Source organism: Betta splendens, chromosome 13, assembly GCF_900634795.4.
Source record: "Betta splendens chromosome 13, fBetSpl5.4, whole genome shotgun sequence".
NCBI classification, from domain to species: Eukaryota; Metazoa; Chordata; class Actinopteri; order Anabantiformes; family Osphronemidae; genus Betta; species Betta splendens.
The window spans coordinates 21,077,019-21,092,257 of NC_040893.2; the positions used below are offsets into that span (position 1 = coordinate 21,077,019).

General features: G+C 43.8%; 2 protein-coding genes and 1 long non-coding RNA gene across 4 annotated transcripts; 2 read left to right on the forward strand and 1 right to left on the reverse strand.

The window, feature by feature from the left end:
• Positions 1 to 224: 224 nt before the first annotated feature.
• LOC129605018 (uncharacterized) lies at positions 225 to 1,335 on the reverse strand. 2 transcript variants are annotated; one of them, XR_008696477.1, is made up of 3 exons: positions 1,196 to 1,335; positions 445 to 569; positions 225 to 366 (listed from the first exon to the last, which is right to left on the reverse strand). It is a non-coding gene; the product is annotated as an uncharacterized LOC129605018 (long non-coding RNA). The 2 variants fall into 2 exon arrangements; XR_008696478.1 differs by having other exon boundaries at positions 237 to 366; positions 492 to 569.
• Positions 1,336 to 1,486: 151 nt separating this feature from the next.
• LOC114867769 (flotillin-2) lies at positions 1,487 to 8,123 on the forward strand. Its single transcript, XM_029170750.3, has 11 exons — positions 1,487 to 1,681; positions 2,223 to 2,304; positions 2,833 to 2,923; positions 3,184 to 3,307; positions 3,390 to 3,508; positions 4,097 to 4,210; positions 4,304 to 4,423; positions 5,078 to 5,292; positions 5,495 to 5,678; positions 5,768 to 5,917; positions 6,642 to 8,123. The coding sequence occupies exons 1-11, from the start codon at positions 1,633 to 1,635 to the stop codon at positions 6,678 to 6,680; spliced, it is 1,287 nt and encodes a 428-aa protein (XP_029026583.1). The 5' UTR covers positions 1,487 to 1,632; the 3' UTR covers positions 6,681 to 8,123.
• Positions 8,124 to 10,484: 2,361 nt separating this feature from the next.
• LOC114867767 (protein FAM222B-like) lies at positions 10,485 to 15,008 on the forward strand. Its single transcript, XM_029170748.3, has 3 exons — positions 10,485 to 10,662; positions 12,241 to 12,368; positions 12,518 to 15,008. The coding sequence occupies exons 2-3, from the start codon at positions 12,287 to 12,289 to the stop codon at positions 14,425 to 14,427; spliced, it is 1,992 nt and encodes a 663-aa protein (XP_029026581.1). The 5' UTR covers positions 10,485 to 10,662; positions 12,241 to 12,286; the 3' UTR covers positions 14,428 to 15,008.
• The last annotated feature ends 231 nt before the right edge of the window (positions 15,009 to 15,239 follow it).

The following is a 15,239-nucleotide window of genomic DNA, read 5'->3' on the forward strand; positions in this document are numbered from 1 at the left end:
TTGTATGCTTCCTCCTATAACAATGTGAAATGTGCTGAGTGTAGCATTTGTATTATTCACTGTGACGATTAGAGGCTCTGTGTGTAACAGGTCCACACACATAGAAAGCTTTACCCAACTCTAGACTATTACACAGACGAGTCATCAGGTGAAGCTGAGCTAATGGGAAAAGGTGGGAATAAGTCACCAGCCCTTAACTCAACTCGGGTTTAAGGACTTTTATTGAACTATTTGATCCCTCACTTCTGCTTGATTAAATCTGCTCGTGGAACAAGTGGAAATGTTGTGTTTGTGATCTCCTGCTTTTGTGATGGCTAGAATTAGCGTCCTCCCCTGCCTCTTCAGAGGAGCGAGCCCTGGTGTCTCCTATAAAGAGGGAAAATATCAATACTAACAATAATCTGTGTACACGTTCAAAAATGTTTTCTTATCTTTCTGATGTACATCCGTTATTTAGGCTCCGCGATCGCCAGTTCTGCTCCTCCTCTGACCTGTCAAGAGATGAAGGCTCTGTGTAGTCAGACCCATCAGGGGTTGTGTGGTCTCTTTTTGGATTTTCTGAAGAGTGCCTGTAACATATCAATACACGCAGACAGTAAACCATACAAAGTGATACAAACAAACAACAAACAAAACAAACAAAATAAGGCTGCATGTGTGTGTGGTACCAGCTTTCAGATGAAGATAAAAACACACTGGGACACACACATTTGTTGCCTAATTTGTTAACTTCAGGACACTGTTATACATTAATCGTTCTGCATTAGTTGCATCTAGCTGCTAGAGGAGACAAATTTATTCATTGCATTTTCTGTTTTAGAGGCTGACGCAAAACTTTAAACTTCAAAAATAACAAAACATCTTTTTTACTCAGACCTCATGAGAACATTTATTCGGGTTGATCTTGGCTTTGGGCGAACCGAAACACCAGCTGTGAATACATTTACAGACATTTTTAATAGCTTGTCCGAACCGTTGCAGGTATTTTAAGGGCTCCGTCCTTTTCGCCCAGTGAACATAACGGACATTTAAACCTCAGACGTAATAACTTTGATCACCGCCTTCTCGTATTTTGAAGGTACCGCCGGAAGTTCTGGTTATGCTGCAATTCCACAAAGTTACCACCGAATGGCGGTAAAGCTCCTAAATATTATCAGATAGAGGCTTAATCAACACAGTGGTAAATTCACATTACCTTTACGCTGTGGAGTTAAATTAATGAAACTCTCGTTATCGTATATGATAATGTGACAATGTTTTATAGGTGCTTTCAACGAGGCCTCTTCCGTCTTGTTTCTTCGTTTTAAACGATTATTTTTACTACTCTTCTAACAGTTTTTCAATTGCGCATAACAACGAATAATGCCAGGGAGGTCACTAAACAAACAGAGCGTCTGAACAAAAACGCCCTTCGTTTTATTTTAATTTGATTGTATCTTAGGTCCCTCCGGCCTATCACGGGCGCGTGCTCGGTCGCTCGCTCTCTGCTCTTGACACGTTACGTCACTCCGGTGTCGTTAGGTGGGGCGGGGGCTGTTGTTGTCGACGCTCGGGGTGTGAAGCTTCTGCTTGTACATCAAACATATTAATAATAGTGTTAATAGCAATAGCATAATAAGAATCGTCACCATCATGGGGAACTGTTTGACCGTTGGGCCCAACGAAGCTCTGGTTGTGTCCGGTAGGTGCTCGTCTTCGTTGACGGTAATATGGCATTATGTGCGGTGGGATAACGGGCCGCCGTCTCCCGGTGCTACAGCCGACCCGTTATTTACAGCAGCAGCGCCTGCGCTCGGTTTAGCTTCGGTTCAGCCGTAGTTAACGGAAACGTGATTAGCATGCAGTGCTATGGCTGATTTGATGATGACTTGATTTCCTGTGAATGAACCGCTTTGGTTCGTTAACGGAGACGCACCGAACACCCTCGTTTAACTGATTGAAACTGACCACAGTTAAGAAGCACGTACGATGCTTGTGATGACATTTAGCGTTTCTAATAAGCGTTTTCTAATAAATAATAAAGTAAATTGTCCTGTTGTTTATTCGTATATTCTAATTTTTACCCAACGTAGGTTTATGTCATATTCCTCAGACCAATTAGGGCAACTAAAGACAACAAACGGGCTAAACACATTTTTGTAGTCACATATAACATGTCCACGATAAAGCCTCACACTACACTCCCTGGTGAAAAAAGGTTTTAAAAGTAGTTTTCCCCTCAGGTACTTGTTGTGGCCCTGATGAGAAGACCTACGTGGTGGGAGGATGGGCCTGGGCTTGGTGGCTCATCTCAGACACACAAAGGTGACAAAATAGTACAAACTGTTTCATATTGTCTTTATCAGAATGTTCTGTTCATTCAAAACAAGCAGCTTATATTAAAAACACCACTGTTCCTAAACTTAAATCACCACAGCTGGAACAGGCTTTTGCTCTTTTGATTCTCCAAAGTGAAGCCAGTTCCATGAGGTGAAGTGAACCGGCTGCTGTGCTTTATTCTGTCTCCTATTACAGATGAACACACATCAGCGTGCTTGAGAACTTGACAAACCCTTGGCTGCTTTATCTCTGTTAGGACAGTTTTTTCTTATGTTCCACATCGCTGTTCAGCAATTAAGTCACATTATTGAGGTTTTAAAATTCAGTATGAATAATACATCTCTTTCTGTACATGCCCACATTATTAAAGCAAAGGTCTTAGATGGTTTTCTGAGTATTGCTCTAGGTTTACACCCTGAACTTGGCTGTAGCAACGCCCGCATACTCTACTACTCTGCTCTACTTTGCTCACTGGCACAAGTTGGTCTAAACAACACGTGTTCCTTGCTGCAGGATTACTCTGGAGATCATGACTCTGCAGCCCAGATGTGAGGATGTGGAAACAGCAGAGGGCGTAGCCATCACTGTCACTGGTGTGGCTCAGGTGAGTCCCTTAGTTCACAGCACTTGTACTAGTGATACCCAGTGGTTGTTTATCAGAATCTTTGAGTGGTTCAAAAGAAGACAGGACATATTTTAAATGCTGAATTGTTAAATCTTTAGATCAGAATTTGAATGAATCTAACGAATGGTTTATAGTTCAGCATCTCCCAGCTACTGTTATTAGCAGCAATTAAATGTCACAAAGCCAAGAACGTCTTTGTCTGTTACTGCTGATGTGACAGCATGATGTGTCATCCTCAGGTCAAAGTCATGACAGAGCCTGATTTACTGGCAGTGGCTTGTGAACAGTTTTTGGGTAAATCAGTGACGGAAATCAAAGCTGTGGTTCTGCAGACTTTAGAGGGACACCTGCGCTCCATCCTGGGTATGGACATGAAATAAGCGACAACTCAAAAAGTCTGAAGTTTATTTTGACATTTGGAATTCAAGGCCTGTCTCTTTTGTAGGTACCTTGACTGTAGAGCAGATCTACCAGGACCGGGACCAGTTTGCTAAACTGGTAAGGGAGGTAGCAGCTCCTGATGTGGGCAGGATGGGCATAGAGATTCTCAGCTTTACCATTAAGGTGGGTTGAATTCAGGTTTGGTAGGTGTCACACATGAGACCTGATTGCCTGGAAGTATGAATCATTCAGTGTGGATCATGTCCTCGTCTTACCTACAGTCGATTCAACGTGATGGCAGAGATAACATAACAATGTAGCAGCGAACAAAGTAGAAGGAGCTGCTATGATATCATATCAGTTCATGTTTAGCAAGGAAATGAAATGTCCTTTGCTTGGGTTTTGAGGCTTGTGCTGTTCAGAGGTAGCGCCCAGTGCTCAGTACTTCATGGCAGGACACTGTTGAACTGATACTGACGTCAGCACTTTGCCTCAATTAGTGCCGTTGATGTTTTCTTTGGTGTAGGAACCATAGTGCACATTAGTACAGGCCTTGGCCACATGTGTCTCCTATGTTTGTCTGTATTTGCTTCTCTCTAACTGCTGTTTCTAACAGTAAGTGTTACAGTTAATGCATCTGGAAATCATAGTCTTCATGTCAATGTTCATCAAGTTTGTAATACATTCATATTCTATAGGTTTTGCATTGGGCTCAATTGACCTTTTAAATTTACTTCAGCAGATCATAGGTGGACCTGTTTGTGTTTACAGGATGTCTACGATAAACTGGATTACCTGAGCTCTCTGGGAAAGACCCAGACTGCAGCGGTTCAGAGGGATGCAGAGATCGGGGTGGCTGAAGCAGAAAGGGATGCTGGGATACGGGTAAAGTTCAAACCAATGGGAACATCTGGGAAGGGCATTCTGTTGTGTACAACAAACAGACGATCATTTCTGTAACTTTCCCTCATCTATCAGGAAGCAGAATGTAAAAAGGAGATGATGGATGTCAAATTCCAGGCTGACACCAAGATGGCCGACTCCAAACGAGAACTGGAGCTACAGAAAGCTGCTTTCAACCAGGAAATCAACACTAAGGTGGACACCTGGGCTTTTCATTTGCAGTAGTGGAAGATGCAATAATAATAATAATAATAATAATAATAATAATAATAATAATAATAATAATAATAATAATAATAATAGGGCGGCACGATGGTCGCCTCACAGCAAGAAGGTTCTGGTGCCTTTCTGTGTGAAGTTTGCACGTTCTCCCCGTGTTTGCGTGGGTTCTCTCTGGGTTCTCCGGCTTCCTCCCACAGTCCAAAGACGTGCATTAGGTTGATTGGACTCTCTCCATTGCCCGTAGGTGTGAGTGTGTGTGTGAATTGTTGTCTGTCTCTGTGTTGGCCTGTGATGGACTGGCGACCCGTCCAGGGTGTACCCTGCCTCTCGCCCATAGCCAGCTGGGTTAGGCTCCAGCACCCCGTGACCCCCGCATATGGGAATAAGCGTCTTGGAAGATGGATGGATGGATAATAATAATAATAATAATAATAATAATAATAATAATAATAATAATAATAATAATAATAATAATAATATAATGGACTTGTTAGGCTTGGGTGATCACTCCCATGGTCCCACAGTCATATATTGTTTTGGAGACTCTCAGAACCAAGCTGCAGCTGTGATCAAAGTTTAACTGGCCAACAGACTGAGAATGACACCTGCTATTGAATCATTCTTCAGAAAGCAGAGGCCCAGCTGGCGTACGAGCTGCAGGCTGCCAAGGAGCAGCAGAAGATCCGTCTGGAAGAGATTGAGATTGAAGTGGTGCAAAGGAAGAAAGAGATCACCATTGAAGAGAAAGAGATTGACCGCACAGATAAGGAGCTCATCGCCACCGTCAAGAGGCCTGCAGAGGCTGAAGCCTACAAAATGCAGCAGCTGGCAGAGGGTCACAAGTGAGTGAGAGCAGTGGTTGTAGCCGGTACTGCCAGGCAGAAGTCAGGATGTGTGTAGCAGAGGAAATAGTGTTTGATCACAGTTAGAAGACATGGGCAGCTGGTTTCAAATACCATTAGAAAATGGATCCACAGTAGTCATTTGGGGGAAACCTATGATGATGATGATCAGACCCAGTTATTTTAACTACCCCCCAATCAGGATGAAGACGGTGCTAATAGCCCAGGCTGAGGCAGAGAAGATCAAGAAGATCGGTGAGGCAGAGGCCAGCTCCATCGAAGCAGTGGGCAAGGCGGAGGCGGAGAAGATGAGACTGAAGGCGGAGGCGTACCAGCAGTATGGTGAGGCGGCCAAGACAGCTCTGGTCCTGGAGGCACTGCCAAAGGTAACATCTCTGGACAGGGCTGATGCCATCAGTGATTATTTTAATATCCAAAGTTTAAGTAATTTGCCTCCTTGACTGTATCATGGCAGATTGCTTCTAAAGTGGCGGCACCTTTAGCCAAGACCAACGAGATTGTCATCCTGACTGGGGAAGGCAGCCGCGTGACGGGTGAGGTGAACCGGCTGCTGGCTGAACTTCCTGTGTCTGTCAATGCACTGACAGGAGTGGACCTGTCCAAGGTAAATATGCTTCTCTTAGTGGATCAGACAGACAGGCAGGCAGGCAGACAGACAAGCAGGTAGGCGCCGGGCAGAAAGACAGACAGACAGACGAGCAGGTTGGCGGGCAGACAGACAGACAGACGGACAGGCAGGCAGGCAAAAAACAGACAGACAGGCAGGCAGGCAGGCAGACAGACAGGCAGGCAAGCAGGCAGACAGACAGACAGGCAAGCAGGTAGGCGGACAGACAGACAGGCAAGCAGGTAGGCAGGCAGACAGACAGACAGACAGGCAAGCAGGTAGGCGGGCAGACAGACAGACAGGCAGGCAGACAGACAGGCAAGCAGGTAGGAAGGCAGACAGACAGACAGGCAAGCAGACAGACAGACAGGCAAGCAAGTAGGCGGGCAGACAGGCAAGCAGGTAGGCGGGCAGACAGACAGGCAAGCAGGTAGGCGGGCAGACAGACAGACAGACAGGCAAGCAGGCAGACAGACAGACAGGCAAGCAGGTAGGCGGGTAGACAGACAGACAGGCAAGCAGGTAGGCGGGCGGGCAGGCAGGAAGACAGGCAGACAGACAGGCAAGCAGGTAGGTGGGCAGGCAGGAAGACAGACAGACAGACAGACAGACAGACAGACAGACAGACAGACAGACAGACAGACAGACGGGAAGGCAGGAATGGAAACCTCCAGCCCTGAGCTCCAGTGCCTTCTTGAATCAAGTGTGGTCCTTTTGACAGATCCCGCTGCTGCAAAAGATGACCACTGCTCAAGCCTGAAGACTGAAGACTCCAAGTGACTCCAGTATCTGTTGTATGCACTCTCATAGACTGCCTTTAATACACTTGAAGACGTCTGTTGTTTGTTCATGTATATACTGTATACCAAGTGAATTTTGGAAACCTCTGGTGCCTTACTTTATACAGGACCAGAAAATCTGCATGCACTGCTGCTCATTCAAAGATTGTTTTAATTTATTTATGTTTGGAAGATGGTGTGCTGTATTTTGTCCCATTTGAGCAGAACACTGCTGATAGTTGACCTGACAGCTGCTGTCTGTTCTTTGGTGTTTATTTCAGACAATGTGTGTTTATTGATTTCTCTACCTCCATCTTTACTGTTAAACACATTCCCTAGATAATTGAATTTTTCTCTTGGTAACTGTGGAACCTACCTATATTGTACATGTAATTTTTAACTATCAGATGTTAATCAGATTGTTTTGCTTAATTTTTAAGATTTAACCAAGGTGCTCACAATCCTAAATGAAGCCCCTTTGCTGTGTTTATGGTTTGTCTGCTCCTCGGTAGGAGCTTTGCTGATCCTTGAAACTGTTCATATCAGGCAGAATATTATTATTATTTATGTGCAGAGAGAAAAGTTGGTGAGGTATAATTAGTATAGTTTGCTTTGGTATTGATCACATACTGTAATGCCAAAAATGTTAAAGGTTTGTGTTTTTACTGCATCAGGAGAAATATTACACTGCAGAGCTCATCACAGTCATGTTTAATATCATAGTAAAAATACCAGATGCTAAGCCCTGTTTGATCGGGTGTGTGCACCACTCACTTTTTCTGCTTCACATTTACTCATATGTTAATTACTGTTACTATAGACTAAGTGATGTTTTATCAGAGTAACTTACCTAGAAAAAAAGTGATTTTGCTGTTTGTAGTGCTTTGTTTTGAGGCTCTAGTGCAGCTCTACACAGGATCTAATGCTTCGTTTACGCACTGATGGGTTTCCACTTGCATCAGTGAGGATCCTGTGGTATTTCATCCAACTCCACATTTAATGGGGGTAAACTTTCAGTAGCCAAAGCCTGCTCCTCTCTCGTCTCTGTTGCATTCACCCGTAAACCAAAACAAGAAAACAATACCAGTTTACACAGGATTTACAGACTGTTACTACTGTTGTTAACCATTTTAACAATTCTCTGCTGACAGTGAGTCTGCCAGCAAACTAGACAAATACTGTGACTATTGATTTATTTATCAAATATAAATAACATCACATTTGGGGTGTAGAAAGTAAGTTCTAATTTGTCTTGTTTCTGGTTTTTGATGTGAAATGTGATTTATTACATGACTCCTAATGTTATTTACAGTTCATACACTGTCTCCAAAGGCCATGAGCTCCTATATGCTTTTGCTGCATGTCATCTGTCTGTTGACTCCTAACTAGATATCATTCCAATAAATTTAAAACGCCATCATTTATTTATTTGAGCATTTTTTGGCATTCAGCTTTTCAATCTTGGTTCAAAAGATGAACATGTTTTAGTACAAATATATTGCATTTGTAGTAAACAGCACGTTCTCACTTTTTTTACTACAAGCCAGAGGCTGAGCTCACTAATAGTCTTTTAAACTGAAAAACACACACTTTCCATTATTTTGGATTGATTTCTGTTTTCTTTGTAGTTTTGGTCATTCTGTTATTGGCCCTCTGCATCTCTTTGTTTATTTGTTTCTTTATTAGTGTCTTCGTGTTTGATTATTGACATCAGTCTGTCCTTATAGTGGTAATGTTCTACCTGGACTCTGTGACTTCAATTAATTCAAATAATTATTCAATTACAGATAATTAAAGTGAGACTTCAGAGGTCTGACTGACAAATAAAAATATTTATGTTCTATCATCTTCCAGCAAAAGCTTTATGCAAAGAAAATATGAACAACAACAATAGCAAGATAAAGCATTTTCTTAGGAAAAACACAGTGAATGCTGCCATGCTGAATGTATTCCAGGATTTGAATTGCTGAAAGTAGCTGAAATATTTAAGACAGCTGAAAATAGCTGAAGCATGTAAAGCACAGATGAATGTATTTGAAGAGAATGAGTTGTTTAAACAGAGCTGAATGTTTGCAGAAGAAGCTGAAGCAGTTGAATTTCAAATTCAGGAAAGTTGAAACAGATTTTGCTGAAATTTAAGAACTGTAGTAAAACAGTCTTATTAACTATTCATAATAAAGTAGTTGAAAGCAGAAATATTGCTAATTTTAGCTAAAGATCTGAATTGGTGCTTTTTTTAAAAGGATATGGTGGAAGCCATTGCTAAACAGTATATTAGTCTAATAACTAGTCAGGTGGTGCGGTGGGTAGCACCGTCGCCTCACATTGAGAAGGTTCTGGGTTCGGAGGCAGCCCTGGTGCCTTTCTGTGTGGAGTTTGCGTGGGTAATTTGTTTTCTCCGGGTTCTCCGGCTTCCTCCCACAGTCCCACAGTCCAAAGATGTGCATTAGGTTGATTGGACTCTCTCTCCGTAGGTGTGAGTGTGTGTGTGAATGGTTGTCTGTCTCTGTGTTGCCCTGCAACCCTGGACTGGCGACCCGTCCAGGGTGTACCCTGCCTCTCGCCCATAGCCAGCTGGGTTAGGCTCCACCCTCGTGACTCCGCATTAGGGAATAAACGGCTTGGAAGATGGATGGATGGAATAAACCAGTTGAAAAGAGAAATATTGCAAAAATATGCATCAGGAGTTTGACCTGTCAGTCAAAGCTGCAGCTGCGCCGTTGTCAGACGAAAGGTGGAAAATCAGAATATCAGGTTAATTCTGCTCTGTGAAAGCAGAGTTGCACCCCTGCTAAACAGGCTTCTTATAGCAAAACCACAATACCTATCACAAAAATAACTCAAAAGAATTTTTGAATATCAAGCCTTTAATGAGCAACTGGTATGAGTTTTATATTTGAAGACTAAAAACCGTGGCCACAGTCACGATTTCAAAATGTTGTACATCTGCGTTTCAGCCAAATGTATTAGAGTCTATGGGAGGACTTCTGGAACTCCCTGGACTTTGAGGCAGCTAAACACTAAAGTACAGGTCTGAGGGCTTAACCAGTCTGTAGTGACGAGTTAAAGACAGAAGTTCTGTCTTAACAAAATAAGCCGTCGCACTCTAGCTGTGACATCACACACTCTCATCACACAATACACAGTAAAAGAAAAGCTGAGATTTTACCCTATATTTAAACTGCTATAAATCAACAACTATTAAAGAACGGAAGAGTAATAGTTGAATAGCTGAAGACTGTTTTAAAGTTTAAACACTGTCTGTAGCTTAGAGTATACTGAAGTAGTTAAAGCTTAAAGAAGACAAAGCCGAAGAGTATTTGAAAATTGTTTTCCATATTTTTCAATGGAGAAATTATGATGAAAAAAGCTTAATAGCTTGAAAAATATGAAAGATATTAAAAAATGAAATGGAAGCCACCTTGTCCTTAAAAAGCTAGATATTTTGCTATTTGGTGCAGAAAAACGTACGGAATAATAATAATAATAATAATAATAATAATAATAATAATAAAGATTCGAATATTAATACAGTGAATGCTTTGCAGCGTTCAATGTGATAAGGATTCGAATCTGTTGCTGTAGACAGCATTCACTGTGATAACGATGGCGATGCCTATAAAAACACCTATTTGCGTCCTTCACCCCACGAAAGCACGGGCCACTGTGGATCGCTGGAGACTAGCTGAGTTTCTACGACCATCTTTAAGCGGAGCGGAGCCTTCAGGCCGCTTGGTCCCATTACGCCACGGAATAAGGGGAATATTGGACAGGCGGTAGCCTATGCCGCCTAAACGCGCAGCGAGGGTCCTTTTACTTCGCGCATGCGCCAAAAATGTTGCTGCCGTAGCCAGACAGCAGCACGGAGAGTCAATATACTGGGGATGGTCTGTTCGTTATTAATATTAAATCTACGGTCTATCTCCACAAAATGAAGTTTCCTTACTCGTAGTTTCCTGAGGCGTAAGTATTCCCCGTCTTTCCTACGGCGGCGTCGCTGTGTTCGGTCAATGAGAAGCTGAAGTTTAGCGAGCAGCTGGCCTGGTCACAATAAGCACAAAGAAGCTCCTTATTTATTGTGAAGCCGACTCCGGCTAACGCTTTAACCGACGTCGCTCCCGGTATGGGACTGGCTCCACGTTAGGAGCCAGTCCCATACCAGACCTTTAGTCCGTGAGAGTGGCAGTGACGAGCCGTTTAAAGTGCAGCAGGATTAGGGATGGATTGCTAGACAGATGGCTAACGTTACTTAGCTACAGGGTGACTGCAAGTTATCGAGCTCACTAACAACGTAAGTATATGACTGGAAACTGTGACAAAGGTTAATGAAGGCTCAGAACTCCGCAGCGAAAAGGCCACGTTATGCGACGAACACAAGAAGCTGCACGGATGCAGATTTCTTTCTGTTTAACAGTGTGGCTGGGTAGTTAGCTCTCACTGTGACAGGGCAGCTTCAGGTTTTCAGGCGTAGAAGTGAACAACGGATGAATCATCAGCTGGTAATATCAGTGATCCCGTCAACATCTTCAAAATGAGAAAATTCGTGGCAGCTGTAAGCATTAAATTGCCCTCTAACGTTTGTATTTTCATTGATGTGAGTATTTGTGATTCTATGGTAATCAGCAGCTACTATAATGCATTTGCTTTAATGCAGTTGCAGTGAAATTATGCTTAAATTATTGACCAAAAGCTGCACTATTTTAATAGTTTAGGAAAATAACTCATGCTTTTTAATCTTTATATTTAATCATTTGCGTGTTTTCTTCTTTTTTATCTAGGTGATATGTTGTCAGCACCATGATGTAAAAGCTTGTGATATTATGAATTAACAGAACAGGAAGCTAAGTTGTTTATGACTGATGCACAATCCCACAGTCCCAACCTGTAAAATAATACAGCACAGCCATATTGAGTGAAGATTACTACTCATTTACCTATTTCTAAATATGTCACATTGCACTGAAGGAGACTGCAACAGACACATCTGAACCATTTGCTCTATTCTTATTGAGTTGGGTTTTCCCCTTGGAATGAAATGAAACAATGTGAATTCACATAGGAACTCAGTCTCACCATTCATTTGGTTTCCTTATGTTCAGTGTTGCATCATTTTGATTTGTGATTTGTCATCACAGATTTACAGGCAGTTCTTGATTTCTGCCTCAATCTGTTGAAATGCTTAAAGTTGACTTGTTCTTGTGATGCAATCTGGTAATAATGCTTTATTCACACAAGGCAGTTCAAGTATTCAGAACAAACGGATGCTTAGTGATTTGCATGTAGCATTTCGTAACACAATTATGTTCAGAGCACAGAGGCCTGTTTTCTCTGTTTGAGCGTCTGGACCGATATCGGTTTGGAACCTGTCATTGTGCTGTTTTGGGAGAGGACAAAAAAAAGAAAAGTTTTTTTCTGTCATCATCTCAGCAATGTGCTCTGCGCATGGTGAGCTCTCGCAGAGCTGTACTAACTGTACTGGATGTGACAATGGATGATGGCACATCTATTTCACACTAACACAAGTGTTCTGCTTCTTCCTAGTATGGTGAGGAGAAGGTTTCCCATGCTGCATTAGAGCTACAGTGACATGCTGGCCTGTCTGCCAGCATCAGGTGACCCTACTGTCAGACTTCTCTCCCATACGCAGATGAACACTGGACTTCAAAAATGTAAGTGCTGTCTCCACAACTTGTGCTTTTATATGGGTTTTAGATTTGCATAGATAAACAAAAAAGACAGACATACAAAATAAGTATGTACAATATAATATGATTTGCTGTTAATTCTCATAATATACCTGAGTTGATAAACATTGCAGGGGAAACTACACAGAAGATGAGATCTGCCAGCTACCCGACCCCAGCAGAGTTGGATGCCTATGCTAAGAAAGTTGCCAACAACCCTTTGACCATCCAGATCTTCCCTAACAGCGTCAAAGTACCTCAAAGGAAGCACATTCGACGCACAGTCAACGGGCTTGACACATCCTCATCTGGCCAGAGGCACAGTCCCTACCCCTCTCAGGTCAGCTCCAGTGGGGGCCTGCTGGCTGTCCTCCGTGTGCCTGCCAAAGGTGTTATCAAAGAATCAGACGGCAGCCGTGCCCGGCAGCTTCAGAGAGCCGTCATGAACTCTCACAGTGGACCGTACACTACTCAAAGCACTTTAAATCTCTCACAGCCTGTGCCTCACCTAGAGGGCCCGTCTCAGCCTGTAACCCAGGCTGCACAAAAACAAGGCATGGTTCACCCACAGGCACTACAGCAGCAGCCGCAGCAAAGCATGGCACGCCCAATGACTTTACAGCAGCCTCAAGCTATGCCTCTGCCACGGGCATTACAGCAAAGGAACATGGCTCATGTGCAGTCTCTGCAGCAGAGCTTTTCACAAGGACTACAGAGGCAGCAGAGTTTGCCCCACACCCAGGCTCTACAGCAGCCACAGAGCCAGCCCCAACAGCATCTCTCTCATCTGCAAACACTACAGCATCAGACAGCTCCTTCACAAGCTTTACTAACACAACAGGGAGTTACTCAGGATCTGCGCCGCACGTCTGATGGCGCTCAGCTCCAGAGTCTGCAGCACACCCAGGGGCTTCTTGGCACGCAGGCTGGGGCTGCAGGCCCTCCTAGCATGACTACCAGCCTCCAGCAGCCCCCACCTGGGCCATACGGGCCCCGGAAGCCGCCTGACGCAGATGCCCCACCAAATGTAACTGTATCTACCTCCACCATCCCACTGTCCATGGCGGCCAGTCTGCATCAGAATCGGTCCAGTGACCTAAGCAGCATTGTGCTCCAAATAAACCAACTGTGCCAGGCACGGGCTGGCATGGGCAACACCTCTGTCTGTGAAGGGCAGATTGCAAACCCGAGTCCCATCAGTCGCAACCTGCTTATTAATGCCAGCTCAAGAGTGTCATCCCACTACCCAGCTCTGAGCTCTGTGCCCAGCTGCCTCATGGTGGGGCCTTCAGACAAAGCTACTGCTCAGACCTCCAGTGCTGCTCTTCATTCACAGCCCAGTACAGCTTCTAATAACTGTCTACCTGCCTTTCACACGGACCCTGAGAAGGTACAACTGCAGCAACAACAACTTCACCACCTGCAGAAACAGCAGCATCAGCTGCAGCAGCAGCAGCAACATTTACAGCAACTACAGCAGCTGCAGCAGCAACAGCGCTCGTGGGCTCAGCATCAAATGGCCCATATGCAGCAGCCCCCTGAGGGGGCTCATCCTTGCAAGAACCCCAGGATGGAGCCTCCGACCGAGTGCAGTTTCCCCTCTAGAAACCTCAGTTACTCCCATAAGCTACCCAGTGCTGCTCAGTCTTTTCCTCTAAAACACCCTGTAGAGAAGCCACCGCCTTCGTCACCGGTTAACTGCGCAGTGGGTTCTATCCCCTACAATAATGGCCACTACATGCAGTCACCGTGGGGCAACAATAGATCCGGCCCTCAGGAACTCCCAGTGGCTTACCAGGGAGTGCAGGCTGCTGCTTCCACAGACCGCGTTCTGGGGGCAAAGTACAGACCAGGGAAGGATGGTCCTACTGACCAGTCCAAGGTGATGCAGAATGTGGATTACCTAGGAGGGGACTTCCAGATGTCCAGCTTTCAAGAGCAAAACGTGGATATGATTGAGACGATGCACAGATCAACCATGGGCCAAGTTCAGGAGCCCAGCAATGGCAGCGGAGTCCGTAATCATCATCCAGGCTACTGTTAAAAACTCCTGCTAACCCTCACTTGTGTGTTTAAGCTTCTGTGGTTTATAATTAATATTCGGATCTTGCAAGTGATCAATTACATGTTATTGCTTCATAGCTTAATTTGATGAGGTTTCAGGTTGTAATGTTTCAAAGTATTCCTCAGGTCTAAAGCCATGTCATACCTTTGTTATACATGAAGGCTTGTTGACATCTTTGTCTGCTGTGGGGTAGAATTGCTCCCTATCACTGGTGCGGGTGTGCTGCTCTTTATTCATGTCTTCTAAAATATGAATTTGATTTTCTGGGGTTGACATGGAACAAAGCAACTTTCTTCAGCATTTGTGGCCTTACAACTGCCCAAAGGCAAGATTTCAGATGTGCTTGTGTAGTTTCCCCCAGTTATTTATCCTCTTTTTAAAAATTCACATGAGTTAAATGTATATGCAATTAATGAGACTGTTGATGGGCGGTTGCTGTTGCAGGTTGTTCCCTTCCATAGTAACCTTGTTCTAATTGCCTGCGTGCAGACATGGCGACCACTGTTGAGCAGCACTAGCAAACAATAAAAATCTCCTGTTCTGGGAGACGTAGTGTTTTAGTTGCAACTAGATAATTTCGTGCCCAGTTGCGTGTAAAAGTTAAAGAATTGAGCTTTTGAAGTAGTTATTTCATGTATCACTTTTGTAGATGGTCCTACTTGAAATGTAGAGGTCACTTAACATTTGTTTAAGGAGCTGAAAGTCCATTAGCCTGTTTTTCTATAGCAGTATGTGAAAAGCAAATTGATCACTTGCAAGCGTGCAAGAAACTGTCAGGCTGGAGGGGCGCG

Bases quoted from the DNA above. Each gene is read 5' to 3' on its own strand.
- LOC114867769 (XM_029170750.3), top strand. From the start codon at position 1,633: ATGGGGAACTGTTTGACCGTTGGGCCCAACGAAGCTCTGGTTGTGTCC. The intron at 1,682-2,222 runs GTAGGTGCTCGT...TTTTCCCCTCAG, and splicing joins CGAAGCTCTGGTTGTGTCCG to GTACTTGTTGTGGCCCTGAT. The intron at 3,308-3,389 runs GTATGGACATGA...TCTCTTTTGTAG, and splicing joins ACACCTGCGCTCCATCCTGG to GTACCTTGACTGTAGAGCAG.
- LOC114867767 (XM_029170748.3), top strand. From the start codon at position 12,287: ATGCTGGCCTGTCTGCCAGCATCAGGTGACCCTACTGTCAGACTTCTC. The intron at 12,369-12,517 runs GTAAGTGCTGTC...TAAACATTGCAG, and splicing joins GAACACTGGACTTCAAAAAT to GGGAAACTACACAGAAGATG.